Below are 14,557 nucleotides of genomic sequence, written 5' to 3' on the forward strand. Positions count from 1 at the left end.
GGTTTACAACAGCGCCGGGCAGAACCATGTTTTACCCACCTTGTGACTTTTTACAGGGCACTCATGTCTTTGAAATCAGAGGAGGGTTACAACTAGAAGTCCAGGCTTTGAAGACCTTGTTAACCCAGATGTGACCGGCTGCCGATTACAGCTGAGACCAGAGGCTGGAGCCAGAGCCAATTTAAGGCCAAATGTGTTTGTCGGTTATGGAACGACGCAAGTTTAAAAAAGAGGAAGACCAGATGTGAGATCATGCTGAGAACATCTACCTTCAAAAGATGTGTATGTCAATGCCAACTCTGTAAGCAATCATGTTAGTGATTCATGCTTTTGTGCACATGCACGTCACGTGTAAGTGAATGTGATGATGTTTTGCGACGTCTCCCAACAGAAGTCGAGGGCAATTTGACTTCCCAACAACGATGAAATATAGTTTTGTCCTCTCATACAAATACTCCTGTGATCTTGGCATCTTGCACTCTATATATCCAGTCATGCACACATGTAAAAAGGACTTTACCAAGGCATGCAGAGCACATAGTAAACATTCTAAGAAATGTAACTGTGCAGGCCCCAGGCCCCACAAAGGATGATTGGTCAGTGAACGTGCGATAAAAAACAAACATGCTCAAGATGAAAGTGCTACTAAGCAGGAACAAACTGGGACACACATGCATAAAACTAACTTTAATGTGCGAAAATGCCCCAGTATTTCCTTGCATTTGAAATTGGGACAGTAGGAAGACTGGGAAGGATAAAGACTAGGGTAATGCAAAGTGGCTACAGAGCCCCCCTTTTTCCCCCTCTACACAGATGTACAAGCTCAATACGCATCACATCACAATGCAATGTGAGCTTGTAAATTGGTTATTTTCCTCCAGAACAGGAACACTAGGGTTTTCAGAGCGCAGCACTTGCATGCAACCAAATATAAATCCAGCCATAGAAGATCTGCTGGTCTAGCAGGGGTACGTGCGTGCACATGCATACATCTGGGAATGCATTAAACATCTTAAAAGCTAGAAACGATGTCCTCTTTGAATAGTGATACCAGAACACGCATATTTTGAATTGAATTACAACTCCCTCAGCTCAGTCCTGACTCCACCCTTGAGCTACAGAGGTGCTCTCTCTTCACCAAGGGCTCTTCATCGATCGCATGTGTAGAACATGCCGTAGGCTGAAGCCTAACTTTTACCACGGTTTGTATCATTTGAAGAAAACAACAGATTTTCAACTAAAGAAACAACACATTGCATAGCTTAGACACCGTTGTTTGCCAATGGATACACAGATTGATGGTTTGAGCCATCTGCAAGAAAACAAGCCAGCCTGTTGCACTGACTCACCAGCTCTTTGGCCTCGGTGAGTGAGTCTTCCACATCAGAGAAGCCGAAGCTAGCCACTGTGATGAACTGGCTCACCACAGACACAAACTTGTCACCCGCCTCCTGCGGTCGCTTCTTCTGGTATTCCAGCTCCTAGGGGCAAAGAGAGCAGAACTGCGTTACACACCACATGACTTCACAAACAATATGTATTCAATGTACAAATAGAATATTCACAATAGGCCTCATTGTGACTCACGCTCTCGACGCTTTTCAAGCCGCTACGCAAATTACTGATGTCCTTCTCCAGTTCTGTCATGCTGCAGCAAAAAGAAAAATTAAAACCAATGTATGAATATAGGATATGAAGGATATTCTTTTGGGGCGAAAAGAGTTAATTTAACTAGCCAGTGTGAAATCAAAAGCTCAACCTACTTGACTTTGGCTGCTTCTGTAACATTCTGCAGGTCCTCCTGGAACATCAGGACTTTGGGGTACTTCTTCTCTAGGATGGTGATCAGGTAGTGCAAGAGAGTGATGTTCCTGCAAGCCCACACGTGGTTGGTCATATGAACCTGGCTGGGCCTCTCTTACAATACATGTTCTAACTAAACAGATGACAGCGTGTGCTCTCATCATCAACATCTCAATACCAGACCATGTCCTCCTTTTATCCATAAAGACAAATCTCCCTCACACTGTCTTCAATTGCAATTAAACCAATAGACAATAGACCTTCATCAGGTTATCTAACCTAATGAACGTCTACTCTAACAGACCGAAAAGTTCTTATTCCCATTCAAAAGTTTTAATTGCATTTGAAGACGAGAGTGTGGGAGTTTTGTTCTTACAGTACTTTGGGTCCTTCGTTTGGTCTTCTCCTACACACTCGTCACCTTTGTAGGATGCAAAAGACTTGCTTTTTACTCCTTTTATCCTGAAAACCTGAACCTGGTGTTCAACCTGAAATCTGGGGTTCTCGCTTTCTTACTTGTCGATGCTAGATTTGGTATCGGCGATCTTGTTGAGTGAGGACACCTTGAAGCCGTATGCGTTGCCCCTCTGGCCCTTGTTCATGTAGTTTCCGAATGCCAGCACCACTTCCAACAGCTGCTTCAGGTTTCTGCTCTGTAAGATCTCTTTGGAGGCCTTGGTCAGAGCTGAGGAATGGCGACATGAAGAACAGAAAGGCATATGAAGGCTCCTGGAGGACTCACTGTGACCCCATCTGAATTTGGTCATTGAAATTTAGGTTGGACACATATAATTGTTTTGTCTAGCTGTCGTCTACACATTTAAGTCTCTAATAACAACATCAACTCTACTGTTCTGACATGGCTGTGCAGTGACTAATGGAATATAATTGTTCCATTATTCCTCTTTCTTGTGGTTCAATTTCCATCTGGAATGTTGATGTAATTGTGTGCTTTAAGTACAGTTGTGGGAGTGGCAACCTCTCGCTCTGGCTTCTGCTAATAAGCCCCCCCACACATACACGGCATGTGCAAACAGCCACACATGCACACACACCCTTTGTGGCAACTGCCAAGCTGCACTGTTAGATCTTTCAAAATGTCAATCGGGGCAGAGAGCAGCTAGAACTGAGGGCCACGTCATTCTTGAAAAATCCACTTTCGTTAACTGGTTTCTTTACCTCAACACAATACACAGTCATATTCACTGCTCTACAAGTGCATAAAGCACTGGATGTGAGATATGAGTTACAGATTGAGCCTCCAAACATAAACATTTATTCTCACCTTCAACTTTGGGTTTGACCTCAGCTACCCTCTCTGCAAACTTCTTTTTGAAGTAGAGTGACTGCAGTCTCTGCTGGTAGTGGTTAATTCTGGAAGAGGAATAGAGAATGCGTGTTAGAGGAGAGAGCAAAAAACTAAAGTATTACCGGTAAATTAAAAACAGGATGTACGTCAATGAGTTTAGAAACAAATCAAAAACGTTCTAAAAGTTGGGAAAAGTAAAAATGTGCAAAACAGACACAAATCATGCTGACAATAATATTAACAAATTGGCTCAGTCAATGTGCACAAATAAAGTTATAATAATAGCCATCAATCTTTAGTGTCTTCATAGCATGGCTCCTACGAGGCGAGCCATCTACAAACTACAAAGACGGTCTGTCTGTCTCTGTGTGTGTGTGTGTACGCGACTAATCTCTAGAACCATGGGACTAGTCAGCACCAAATGTCTTGTCAGAAGGCTGAGGAAATAAACAAAATAATATTTTTCACATACTGTGATTTTTTTTCTGTGAATATTCTTCACATTTTGTGCATTCATGAATTTAGCTCCATTGTCTCTCCATATTTGTGCAAGACTGACCATCATCAATATGATGTCATATCAACAAGACATCAAGAGATCCACTGGGAAGCGGGGCCATTATTACAGCCTCTTTTGTTATTTCCAGAAACCATATCCATGCCCAAACAGTACAATGTTCCTGCTGAGTAGGATCCCATATGGTGATCTGATTTAATCTAGGATGACGCAAAGAAAACAATGACCATTGTTACATAGCAACGCTGAGCTACATTGTCCTTCGCCGGCGCCGACTTGAAAGCGGTTATGTGTCATGGGTTAGAACAGCACAGTCTAATGTTTAACTTTAACCAGTCCAGTATAGTGTAGTTCACTTTTGTTAGACGATACGGGAGGCGATGAGATGATTTACATACTGACATGAGATCCCAACAGTGATGATTGAATTTGCATTGTTATTGCCCCGTGGTACCTGCTCATTTCATAGAGGAAGCGGTCAGCTTTTGCCATTCGGTCCAGTTCATGTTTGTGCTCTTCTAAGAGATCCACATCACTCTTCTCTGGGACAAATTTCAGCATCTGTAAGAAAAGGGTAGATGAAATTCTTTAAATAAGGAGTCATTCCAATGTGCTAGTAATAAGTCAAGATCTGGCATGAGGTCATTATGGTGGCTCAGTCTGTGAATACATTTCTTTTTACATAATTACAGTTTATAACTCCGATTATGTACAGTGTTATTTCACTGTTCCTGTCTCTGTCAACTGTAAGCACAAGTAAAATGCTTTTTTTAAATCTTCTTATTTCAGGGCAGATTCACACTATGGTTCCAGGTACGCACTCGGGACCACTTGGCAGATGTTGTGGTAGTGTGAACGCTACGTACTGTTCCCTGGAGCGGATCACCCTACCGTTCAGATGTTGTGGTAGTGTGAACGCTACGTACTGTTCCCCGGAGCGGATCACCCTACCGCTCCCGGGACCGCATGGAGGTAGTCTCTGGACCGATTGAAGTGTACTTGGATACAGATCGATGCAATGTGAAAGCACTGACTACAGTTGGATGAAGTGTACTCGCGTGCGGAAAGAATAATCAAGGCCAATGACAATCATGGCCAGCGGGGACCAGGCAATCGTATTCGGGAACAGTTTGAATCAAACTGACTCAGTGTAAATCTGTCCTTAGTATCTTTTGAGGACAAGAATATTAAAATGGCAATAAAATCGTGTGAGATTAATCTAGTCATCCATCCACCATTCCGGTCTACGCTGGGTGATTATGAGCGCCTGCAAACTCAATAGCATACCTGCTCCAGCATATCTTTTGGTAGGTCTTCCTGTTCATCCATTGTGAGAATTACTTTCTTCATCTCCTCGTTAGAAAGTTTCAGTCTGTGTTGCACACCGGAAAAGGAAAGTCCAGGATGAACACCATCAATAAATCAAGCTATGACAGCATATGCAACCACTTGGATTTGAGGGAAACCTGATCTCCCACATGGGACACCAATGATCTACCGCTCATGCAAAGGGGAAATCCCTTCAAACCGGGTCTCCTGTATGGGAAACCAAAATCTATCTATTGCTTATACAAATAAATGTTCAGGACTGCTCCGTTATCAAACTGTGTGACAGCGGTTATATAAATAAACTAAGAACAGCATCATTACGTGCCATTGTATTTTTTTCTTATATATCTTTTTTTAACAATGTTATAACACGTACCGTGAGAGGAGGATGTTGCAGTTTTGTGCTCGACGGCCATCAATGACGGAGAGCTCCTTGACTTTTTTGGAGGTCAGAGAGTCAACATCATCTGCCTCTTTCTGTTTGAATGAATTCGTGAGATCTAGTCAGTGGCTTACATTGTGTGTAAAACACAAAAGTACATCAAAAAGCCATGGCACTCTCAGACCACAGTAAAATAAGTTATCAACAAATTAAACCCTCTACGCTTAGTAAACGAATACTTATTTGACTGGGTTGGGCTCTATATTTAGCCTGCTTTTTAACAATCAACAAGCGACACATTGTGAGCTTGTAGACATGCCTTTTTTAAACGTTTTCTCCCAGACGTGGTTGTTTTCCCCAAATAACAAAAATGGCAGATCTATAAGCTCACAATGCATTGCGGCGCGTTGTCAGCTTGTAAATAAGCTATTTCCTCTATTCGTCACACAAGAAAGTGTATAGGGTTTTAAAACATTCAAATAAATGAATTTATGACCACATTAAAGACCCCAGATTGTGCCCTATGTAGAACTATTGCATACGTGCACTCACCTGTTTGTTGTTATTGACCATAAAGAAGTCCTAGAATGCAGGCAAGAAGCAAGGAAGATGTTGGCACTCATTAGATTAAGTAAAGCAGTTATGTGAATGCAGCCCATGAATCAAATGGCAAAAAAAACAAGCACAAACGATAACAGTGGAACAAATAATGAAATGAGTAGTAAGACATGGAGCATTCGGTGTGCTAATGTTTCACATGCTTTGCACAGAACTAAGAAGATGCAGCCTGAAAAAGTTGCTTTTAGTTTATATAAATATCAATGTAGGTAGGTGTCAGTCATCATGCCAATTTCGAGTTTTAAGTATTGACTGCACAGTCAACAGTCTTTTCCAAATGCTGAGCATTTGAAACCAAAGACCCAAAGAATTTAACAATTACGAATCTTTCCACACCTCGTCTGGTTGCTTTTAACTAGTGACAACTACATTCCAGAAAGAGATGCAACCAAGCTTTTGGTAAGCCAAGAATTACTCAATGACTGTCTGTATTGAAGGTCCTACATTGGCCTGGTGAAATTTGGCACTTTTTATACCTTCAGTGTGACGAGCCAAAGACATTCTCTTCTCGTCAACTGATTTTAGTAATACGTACGTAACTGTGCATCACAAATTCAGCTCACTCATGCAGTTTCTATTCTCTATTGCATTACAGTGGAATCAACTAACTACAAGCTGTGCTACAATCAGAAAATGAGAATGGCATTTCTTTCAAATGTGAGATGGTAATGAAGTTGGTAAAATGCATGAAAGGTTAATTCTAAAATAGAAATCGACCTGCGAACTTTGCATTTTTTCTCTTGGTTTGATTAAATTATTTGACAGTCAATTAGTCCTTTATGTTCCCTGCAGGCTAATTAAAGATACACTCCAATATTTCTTTCATGTCCATTGTCTATCTCTCTCGACAGACAGAAGCAATTACGACAATGTCCAAACTAGTCTTGCGTGGCCAGACTGTTGCCTCTCGTAATTTTCAAAAGTTTCCGTCATACAGTCTGGAGAATGGAAGCTCTGATCATGAGTAAAATATAAAGCGGATGTGAAGCCTCCTCCCCGCTTCTGTTTTGTCTTTACAGTCGCTCAAATTTATATCCCAATATAAATAGAAATCATCTAAGCATATATAGCTTGCTGCTTAGCAGAAATGGAAATAAAAAAAACAAGCTCTAAAGATATTTTAAAATATATTTTTGTGAACGGAAATGACAAACAGTCTCCAACAGCAGGCAATTTGAAAAAGAACCTCAACCTATAGACTTGTGTCAGGTAGTGTAAGCTAGTAGATACTACACGTACACCCTGCCCCGCCCATACCACACCCTAAAAGCTGAACTTGACCTTCCCCTCCAGACACTAGAGGGAGACAGAGGCTATCATGATCTTCTTCACACAGCAGCCCCAGTACCTGCTGTCTTTGGTAGGCTGAGAAGGTCTTCTCGATGTCCTCCAGATCCAGGACTTTGAAAACCTTGCCGTCATCCACATCCATCCAAACGGTGCCCTCCAGTTTATTCTAAGAGAATCATACGTTTTTTTAGTAAATTATCCAAATGGAAATAAACAAACAGCTTTTAGTATCCTGTTTGACGTTTCTACTTTCTGCACATACAGTAGCAGTGCACACTAAATGCTCACCTCTGTTTGACGTTTCCACTTTCTGCACATACAGTAGCAGTGCACACTAAATGTACAGTAGACATACAGTAAACATACAGTAGCAGTGCACACTAAATGCTCACCTCTGCCAGTTTGGCCCAGTTGAAGGACTTGAGCGCGTTGGACGGCTGGGGTATGTTCTTCCTGACCATAGAAAGGCCCATGGGTGCCCCGGGTGGCGGAGGGATCCCTCCCATTGGAGGACGCCCAGGGGGAGGCGGCGGGCCACCGGGGGGCGGGGGCGGCGGTGGAGGAGGTGGCATGCCAAACATGCCCCCAGGAGGGGGAGGGGGAGGAGGTGGCATGCCCGCAAGCGATGGCGGAGGAGGGGGGACAGGTCCACCCGGGGGTCCGGGCGGGAGCGGGGGACCACCAGGCACCATGGTAGCCTGTCTCTGGAAGGACAGAAATAACACCTACTATGAGGGGAACTGCCTCTGCTGAGCCCCTTAGTGATACTTATACTGTAGACCTCACATGTCTGTCTAAAGAGCATCTAGAGTCCTACTTAGCTGCCATGGATCATCACCACTGGTCAATATCTAGATTTTTCCACAGTATAATGTAAAGGAATACTTCACCCCCCCCAAAAAAACCTTTTTTTCAATTACTAACCCCATGTGTTGTTTGTGTCACATTCCGTCACGGTGAATTGAAGAAAATAGAGGTCCACAATGAACTATGGCTGCGTTTAACCCCACACGCACGCCCAGGAGCATTCCTCCTTAGTCCATGTTTAACACTGAAGTGTTTTCAATCGGGGGTCTCCAACATTGTGTTGCAGATTAAACCTTTTCATAGATTTCATAGATACCGGTAGACTTCTTTGGTTTACACACATTATCTTTTCTACTAATTCATGTTAATGAGGAACTGTGATGGACATTGTGAATCTGTTTGTTTAACTGTATGTAATGTGTTTTATTTTCGTTTTTCGTTTTATTTTTCGTTTTGTCATCATTTATTTATTTTTGTTTTGTATTTATTATTGTCAAATCATTTCGTGATAAGATTTTGTTTGTATTTGTGCTGCCAGGGGGATGTGGGGGGGGGGGGGGGGGGGAATATATGTCAATTGTTGAAAATACTTATGTGTACTATAAAGAAAATGAATAAACATATGTTTTAAAAAAAAAAACATGTTAATGTGTATCTTCAGACATTATTTAACCCATTAAAGCCTTAATACTTATACTTAATAGCTCTGTAATTGTTTTGCTATTTTCTCCTTCTACACCAAACCTCTTTGCCCAAAAACAACCGTATTTCTCAACGCTCGTAGATCACACGGCATTGTCAGCTTGTAGATCTTTTACTTGTTTGGCTAATGTTCCCCTCAGAATAAGGATGCTATGGTTGAAGTGGTTAATGTAATGTGTGTTTTGGAAGTAATGCGTTTATAGTTTATAAACACAATTGTTTCTTTTAGTTTTTCTTTTATAGTTTTATAGTGTGTGTGTGGGGGGGGGGGGGGGGAGGGGGGTGGGTCATTTTGTTCTTTTTTTGGGGCCTTCTTTAACTTCATGAAGAAAATGTTAGTAGAATTTCTGAATAAACGAATACAGTTCTAACATGGTAAGGCCAACGTACGGTGCTGAGTTCATGCAGCCGAACGGAGAGTTCAGCTACTTGCTGCTTGACATTTTTATGTTCTGTGCTCTCCCTCTCCAACTTCTCTTTCATCTTGTTGAGGGTCTGCATCATGTCCTCCTTCTCCTGGGTCTTGGCGTCACACTCGCGCTCCTTCTTGTCAAACTTCTGCTGCAGCTCGTGGTGCTCTATCCAGGGAAGGGGGATGTCGGTTAACGAGACACATTCCTCATTAACCCATTTAGACCTTAGCTTTGAACCACTTCAACCATTATTTTAAACTTTAGCCGTTTTAAAATAGCAGATATGCAAGCTCGTAGCTTGTAGATCTGCTATTTTTGAAAAATCGTGAAAATGTGGCACAAATTATTTCACAGAGAACGTTTTTAACTCAAATCATTGCTTCTAGGGGTCCCTGGTACAAAACATTTTCAGATGGGGGTCGGCGGCTGAATACACATGTGTGTCCTTGATATGAAATGGTTTGAGAACCACTGTCATAGGAACATACGTTTTTCTGAAAACTGTCAGGACATTTGTAGAATCTGGTCTCAGGTCTTAATGGGTTAATCAGATTGGATCTAATTGGGATGGGCACAACTTCTCCTCTATCAGGCCATTTCCATTTATAATCATACGTACCTTTTCTCATTTTCTCCGCCTGTTCTTTCCATTGCTTGACCTCGTTTTCATTGACCAGCCTGTCAAAAACACACGTGACTAGTGATTACCTTACCAATGCAACAGCAACAGTTGCTAGCTAACATGTGGAGATTGTCTCCAGATATAATTGGCTGTTAAAGAGGTTTTAAGGCTCTGAAGGAAACTGCATACGTTAATCATTCCTATAGGCTTTTAATTAATTAAAATTCCAGAGCTTATTGAGATTACCCACTTAGTCGCGCAACCCAGTCAACATTATGAAAGCAACACTTTTACTCAGTTTAGAGTTAGGCAACTGGCGGCCACATGCCCGCCCCCCCCCCATGTATGTATGTAACATAACTATAATTAAAGGTATTTGAATTTAAAGAAAATACATTTCAGGATTCCAATTAAAACTCAAATTCAGGATTTCAATTTAAATAATAGCAAAAGTAGCTGATCTACAAGCTCACCACGTTTTGAGCTTGTACGACAGTAATATGCAATGTGGCCCTCTGGAGTGAGACATTCTTCTATTAACAAAAGGGTTGTGTGATAAATGAGCCTTCACTCTTTCATCATGCCATGTGTGAAGATGACTCACATCCGGACAACGTTCTTCACGTTAAAGTTCTCCAGTGGCGCGACGTCGGGGTCGTGACCTTTGTCAGTCTGCAGGACCATCTGTTGGACGATTCTGTCCAACAGCAGCCAGTACTGTACAGTGTTCCCGCTTCTCTTATCTGAGAGGGAGAAAAGAGTGTGTGTGTGAAATGAAGAGTGTAGTAAGACACACACACACGCTCATGCACACACACACAAAGGAACAGAAACACTTACGCGGCATGAGAAGACAGTGGTGCAGGACAGACATAAAGTGCGGGTATGCGTCAGTGTGGTTCATCTTCTTGCGGATGAGATCAAAAACTTGGGTAGCACTTTTGGTGTCTATATGCACCTGGAAGAGACAAAACGATTCCTCCCGTCAATAAACAAGGCCACAAATATTAGTAAGGAATGCGGGACTAAGAGCAGGAAATTGTTTCCTCACCGACTCAAAACGTCTCGACAAAGCCAGCTCATCCTCATTCCGTAACATTTCAAAGTAGTCTAGATGCCTGACAACGAACATGAAACAGCAGGATTAGTGATGAAGTCATTTTACCAGAGCTTTGCAGAACCTGATCGTGCAGTTTTCATAGGCAAAGTTTCACTTTTTACAATAACAATGAGACAGTAAATCTGAGTGTTGTGAAATGGAGGCCCCCCAACCGCCTCCCCCTAGCCCCAGGCAGTACAATCGTATTACATCAGTGTCTCTAGTTTGTGGTAGAAAGATATTCATGTAAACAGAGATTGGACTGACCTGGCACACTGAATGACATACTTGCATTAGTATAATGAGCAACGGCATTTGTCTAGGAGACACAAGATCACAGGCAGTGTTCCAAAACGTACCTGTCTAGTGTGGAGTTCTCGTGGGAACGTAGCTTATCAATTATGGGCTGAATTCCAAGCATCAGAAACTCATATCGGAGGTGGATGCGGAATTCCAAACTAGCCTAAAACAAAGGACAACAAATTAAGGCTTTAGGAGTGTGTGCTTAATGTCACATACGGGTAGGTGGTCAAGTGAGAAAGAGAGCACATTGCATTGAGCAATGAATTCACCTCGCCAGCGCCTTGACTCAGCACAGCGTTGATGAAGGACATGATGGCTGTCTTCAGGTTGACCTCGTCTCTGTAGCGGCCCGTACTCCGGTCCAGATCGTTTAAAAGCGTCTGAGGGATGTTATAAATGTAAGGAAAGCTGTTAAAATATGTTTTGCTTTCGTGCAGGTGCTGTCAAACAATCTGCAAAACGATGACAAAATGTCTTCCCATTCACCGCCGCCGACCCACCTGGAAGCGTGTCCTTTCGCATGCAAAGCGTTGGTAGTGCAGCATAGACTCTAGGATCTTCTTGTGGCCGCCGGGCACCAGGCACACAGCGCCCATGATCTCCAGTATGGCCACCTTGGTCTTGACGTTCTCCGTGGCCAGGCTCTGAGCGATGCAGTTGATGCTCTCTGTGTGAGACAGGACGTGGGCTCGGCCCTGGGAATTGTTCATTAGCGCTTTGATGCAGCCAATCAGAGACGTGTGGATCTGCGACTCGGTGGTCTCGTAGTCCATGCTCTTCAGGAAGTTCAGGATACATGTCAGGCCGTCCAGGTCAATGAAGCGCGTCACGAACCTAACGATAGACATGTTTGTTTAGTCACAACTTCATCATCTTAACAATTTCAGCACTAAACAATCGCTGGTTGGCAAACTGACCGCAAATGCCAAACTGTCCCTATCAAATAAATGAAGTGTACAAATGTACTGCATCCGCCATCCACACGCCAAAACATTTTCTCCAACTTCAAAAGTGTAAAGAAATGTCTATAAAACGTTAAGACATTTACAATTTAACTATTTAGCAGACACTTTTGGCCAGAGCGACTTACTTAGCATATAATTCAGAGAGAAAAGTGTTGTCCAAAAGACAATCTTGTGGTCGAAAAAAACAAAACAAAAAAACACACGAGTGACCAAGATATGTCTGCATAGTAGCCATATATAGGAGAAGATGGCAAGATGGTACAGGGAGGTTTGAGTGCTAGGGGTGAGCTGGAGTCTGAAGAGAAGAGTCTTCAGATTAAGGTGGAACATTGGGAGTGAATTCTGACTGAAATGGGGAGTTTATTCCACAGTTTGGGAGGCAGGAGAGTGAAAAGTCTAGGATGCGTGGAGCGTTGCCCCAGGTGTTTTAGGGACGGTTCAGACAACCGTCCTGTGTTAGCTAATCTGAGTGAGTGTTTTAGTGGGTGTTTTAGGGACGGTTCAGACAACCGTCCTGTGTTAGGTAATCTGAGTGAGTGGGAGGGTTGGATCGTGTGTTTTCAAATGTAGTGAAATAATACAAACTTCCTATTCCCAACATGTGAACGTACATCAAAAACCTGTACAAAACCTGTACTGACGTACTTTACTGTGTTTAAATAAGCATTCATCTTTAAAAACATGACAGGAGAAGATCAAGGGGCAAGTGACATGACAGATGCCAGAATACTGAAGACGGTAAAGCAAAGGGGAAGGGGAGGAGATAAGATGAGAACAGATGGAGAAAGACAAATAAAGAGATGGTGAAAAGATAGAAGAGCAGAGAGTCAGCTGGGGTTCTATTCTGTGCACCTCATTGGTTGCGTTCGCAGAGCAGTCTTCAAACTCTCTATGGTTTTGTTTCTCTCCTCTTCATCCTCCTTCTCTAGAGCGAGGAGCGTCTTTCTCTGTTCAAGAAAACATACAGCACAACAATGTTAACTACATTAATGTTGGCATGACTATTGTTAGCACATTGTTAAATGTATTTTTATAGCTAAAATAACTAATCTACAAGCTAGGCCATATCCACTATTCCCCGTATAGCAAAGTATATAGGGCAAAGTATATTGGTGGCAACCAATCCTCTTTATTTGGACGGCACCTGTCTGTCTGTCATTTACATTTCCACAGTTTCTCCAAGAGTACACAATGAGTGGGCTATCCGGATGTTTGGTTTTGCGTATTCTTGCGAAATGTTAGTTTAACTCTCCACATTTCATAACATAGGTCTACCAACTATCATAGGTGTTTAACCCATTTTGGGCGGGAACCCCTTTTGGTGTTAGCATTATGTTATGCTTTAGCTATTGAAAAATAGCAGATCTACAAGCTCATAGCTCAACTTGTAGGTCTGCTATTTTTGAAAAATCAAATAACGACTGACAGTGGATGTAGAAGACATTTTTAGATCTGATCTCAGGTCAGAATGGGTTAAAACAAAGTGGAGAGGAGCAGCCGGGCAGTAGCCACGTTTCCATCCAATTAAGCAAACTCTTCAAATGTCAGTGTAGGAGACAAGAAAATAATATTTCCATTTGTCAAGTTAATAAGTTCCCAATGAAAAGGCTAATGCATAATTATTTGCTCTATTTATTTCATTCACTAAATTAATTATAGCATTTCTACATAGACTTAAGAGAAAGAAAACGGGTACAAAACATTAACTGTACAGTAAAATCTGGGAGAGGACAGTTAAATTAACACGGCACATTTGACTTTGACCGTCTGTTTTAACTTGTTCTTACTAATGATCTCCAGAGTCATGGCAGCAAGTGATTCAAAATAAATGCTATTCAATTCAGACAAGGCAAACTACCAGTGCATACAGCTCTGCACAAAGCTGCCCCATGGCAGCGTGTAATTTATTACAAAACATATGGTCACGGATTCAATGATAACATGTGACTACAAGGCAAGAGTGCAATTATAGCATTATATGATTAAGAGTATTGTCAATTCTATGTTATTATGATATTGGAAGACTTGGGTCTGCAAGTCAAATATGGCCATTTACAGCAATGCCCAGCCAATTTAAACTTGGTTGTGTGACAACGGCGTATACCAAAAAAAAAGCAGATCTACAGTATCTGTGAGCTTGTACATCGCCTATTTTCGGTCCACAAAACTCCCACGAAACGAAGTATAAATCCCCTTAAGCAAGGCCAGCTGATTAGGACATTGCGGAAATGTCCAATGTACACAGTGCGGTGTTGAAGGACATTGTTGGGGAATAAATTTAAATAGCAAGCATTTTTAGTACATAGGCCTACTGTTGAGAAAATGAATATAGCTAAAATGATCTTCATAACACTCTGTTTCAATAGTTTGTGAAAACAAAGTAGGCCAAGTAATTTGC

General features: G+C 42.0%; 1 protein-coding gene across 3 annotated transcripts in view; it reads right to left on the minus strand.

Moving 5' to 3' along the window:
- The window catches only part of daam1b (dishevelled associated activator of morphogenesis 1b), a 54,406-nt gene that overhangs the window by 2,037 nt on the left and 37,812 nt on the right, over positions 1–14,557 (minus strand). For 2 of the 3 annotated variants that reach the window (XM_080791652.1, XM_080791653.1), the window contains exons 5-24: positions 13,012–13,106; positions 11,695–12,028; positions 11,464–11,574; positions 11,251–11,354; positions 10,844–10,910; positions 10,633–10,750; positions 10,397–10,535; positions 9,790–9,848; positions 9,148–9,335; positions 7,641–7,952; positions 7,307–7,414; positions 5,893–5,922; positions 5,335–5,435; positions 4,917–5,001; positions 4,084–4,190; positions 3,089–3,177; positions 2,320–2,488; positions 1,764–1,871; positions 1,588–1,648; positions 1,350–1,481 (exon numbers count right to left, since the gene is read on the minus strand). In XM_080791652.1, coding sequence (XP_080647778.1) covers positions 1,350–1,481; positions 1,588–1,648; positions 1,764–1,871; positions 2,320–2,488; positions 3,089–3,177; positions 4,084–4,190; positions 4,917–5,001; positions 5,335–5,435; positions 5,893–5,922; positions 7,307–7,414; positions 7,641–7,952; positions 9,148–9,335; positions 9,790–9,848; positions 10,397–10,535; positions 10,633–10,750; positions 10,844–10,910; positions 11,251–11,354; positions 11,464–11,574; positions 11,695–12,028; positions 13,012–13,106 — 2,517 coding nt within the window. The remainder of the gene's footprint in view (positions 1–1,349; positions 1,482–1,587; positions 1,649–1,763; positions 1,872–2,319; positions 2,489–3,088; positions 3,178–4,083; positions 4,191–4,916; positions 5,002–5,334; positions 5,436–5,892; positions 5,923–7,306; positions 7,415–7,640; positions 7,953–9,147; positions 9,336–9,789; positions 9,849–10,396; positions 10,536–10,632; positions 10,751–10,843; positions 10,911–11,250; positions 11,355–11,463; positions 11,575–11,694; positions 12,029–13,011; positions 13,107–14,557) is intronic. The other variant, XM_080791654.1, reaches the window with a different exon arrangement.

Source organism: Protomyctophum bolini, assembly GCF_963924005.1.
Source record: "Protomyctophum bolini genome assembly, chromosome: 19".
Lineage (NCBI taxonomy): Eukaryota > Metazoa > Chordata > Actinopteri > Myctophiformes > Myctophidae > Protomyctophum > Protomyctophum bolini.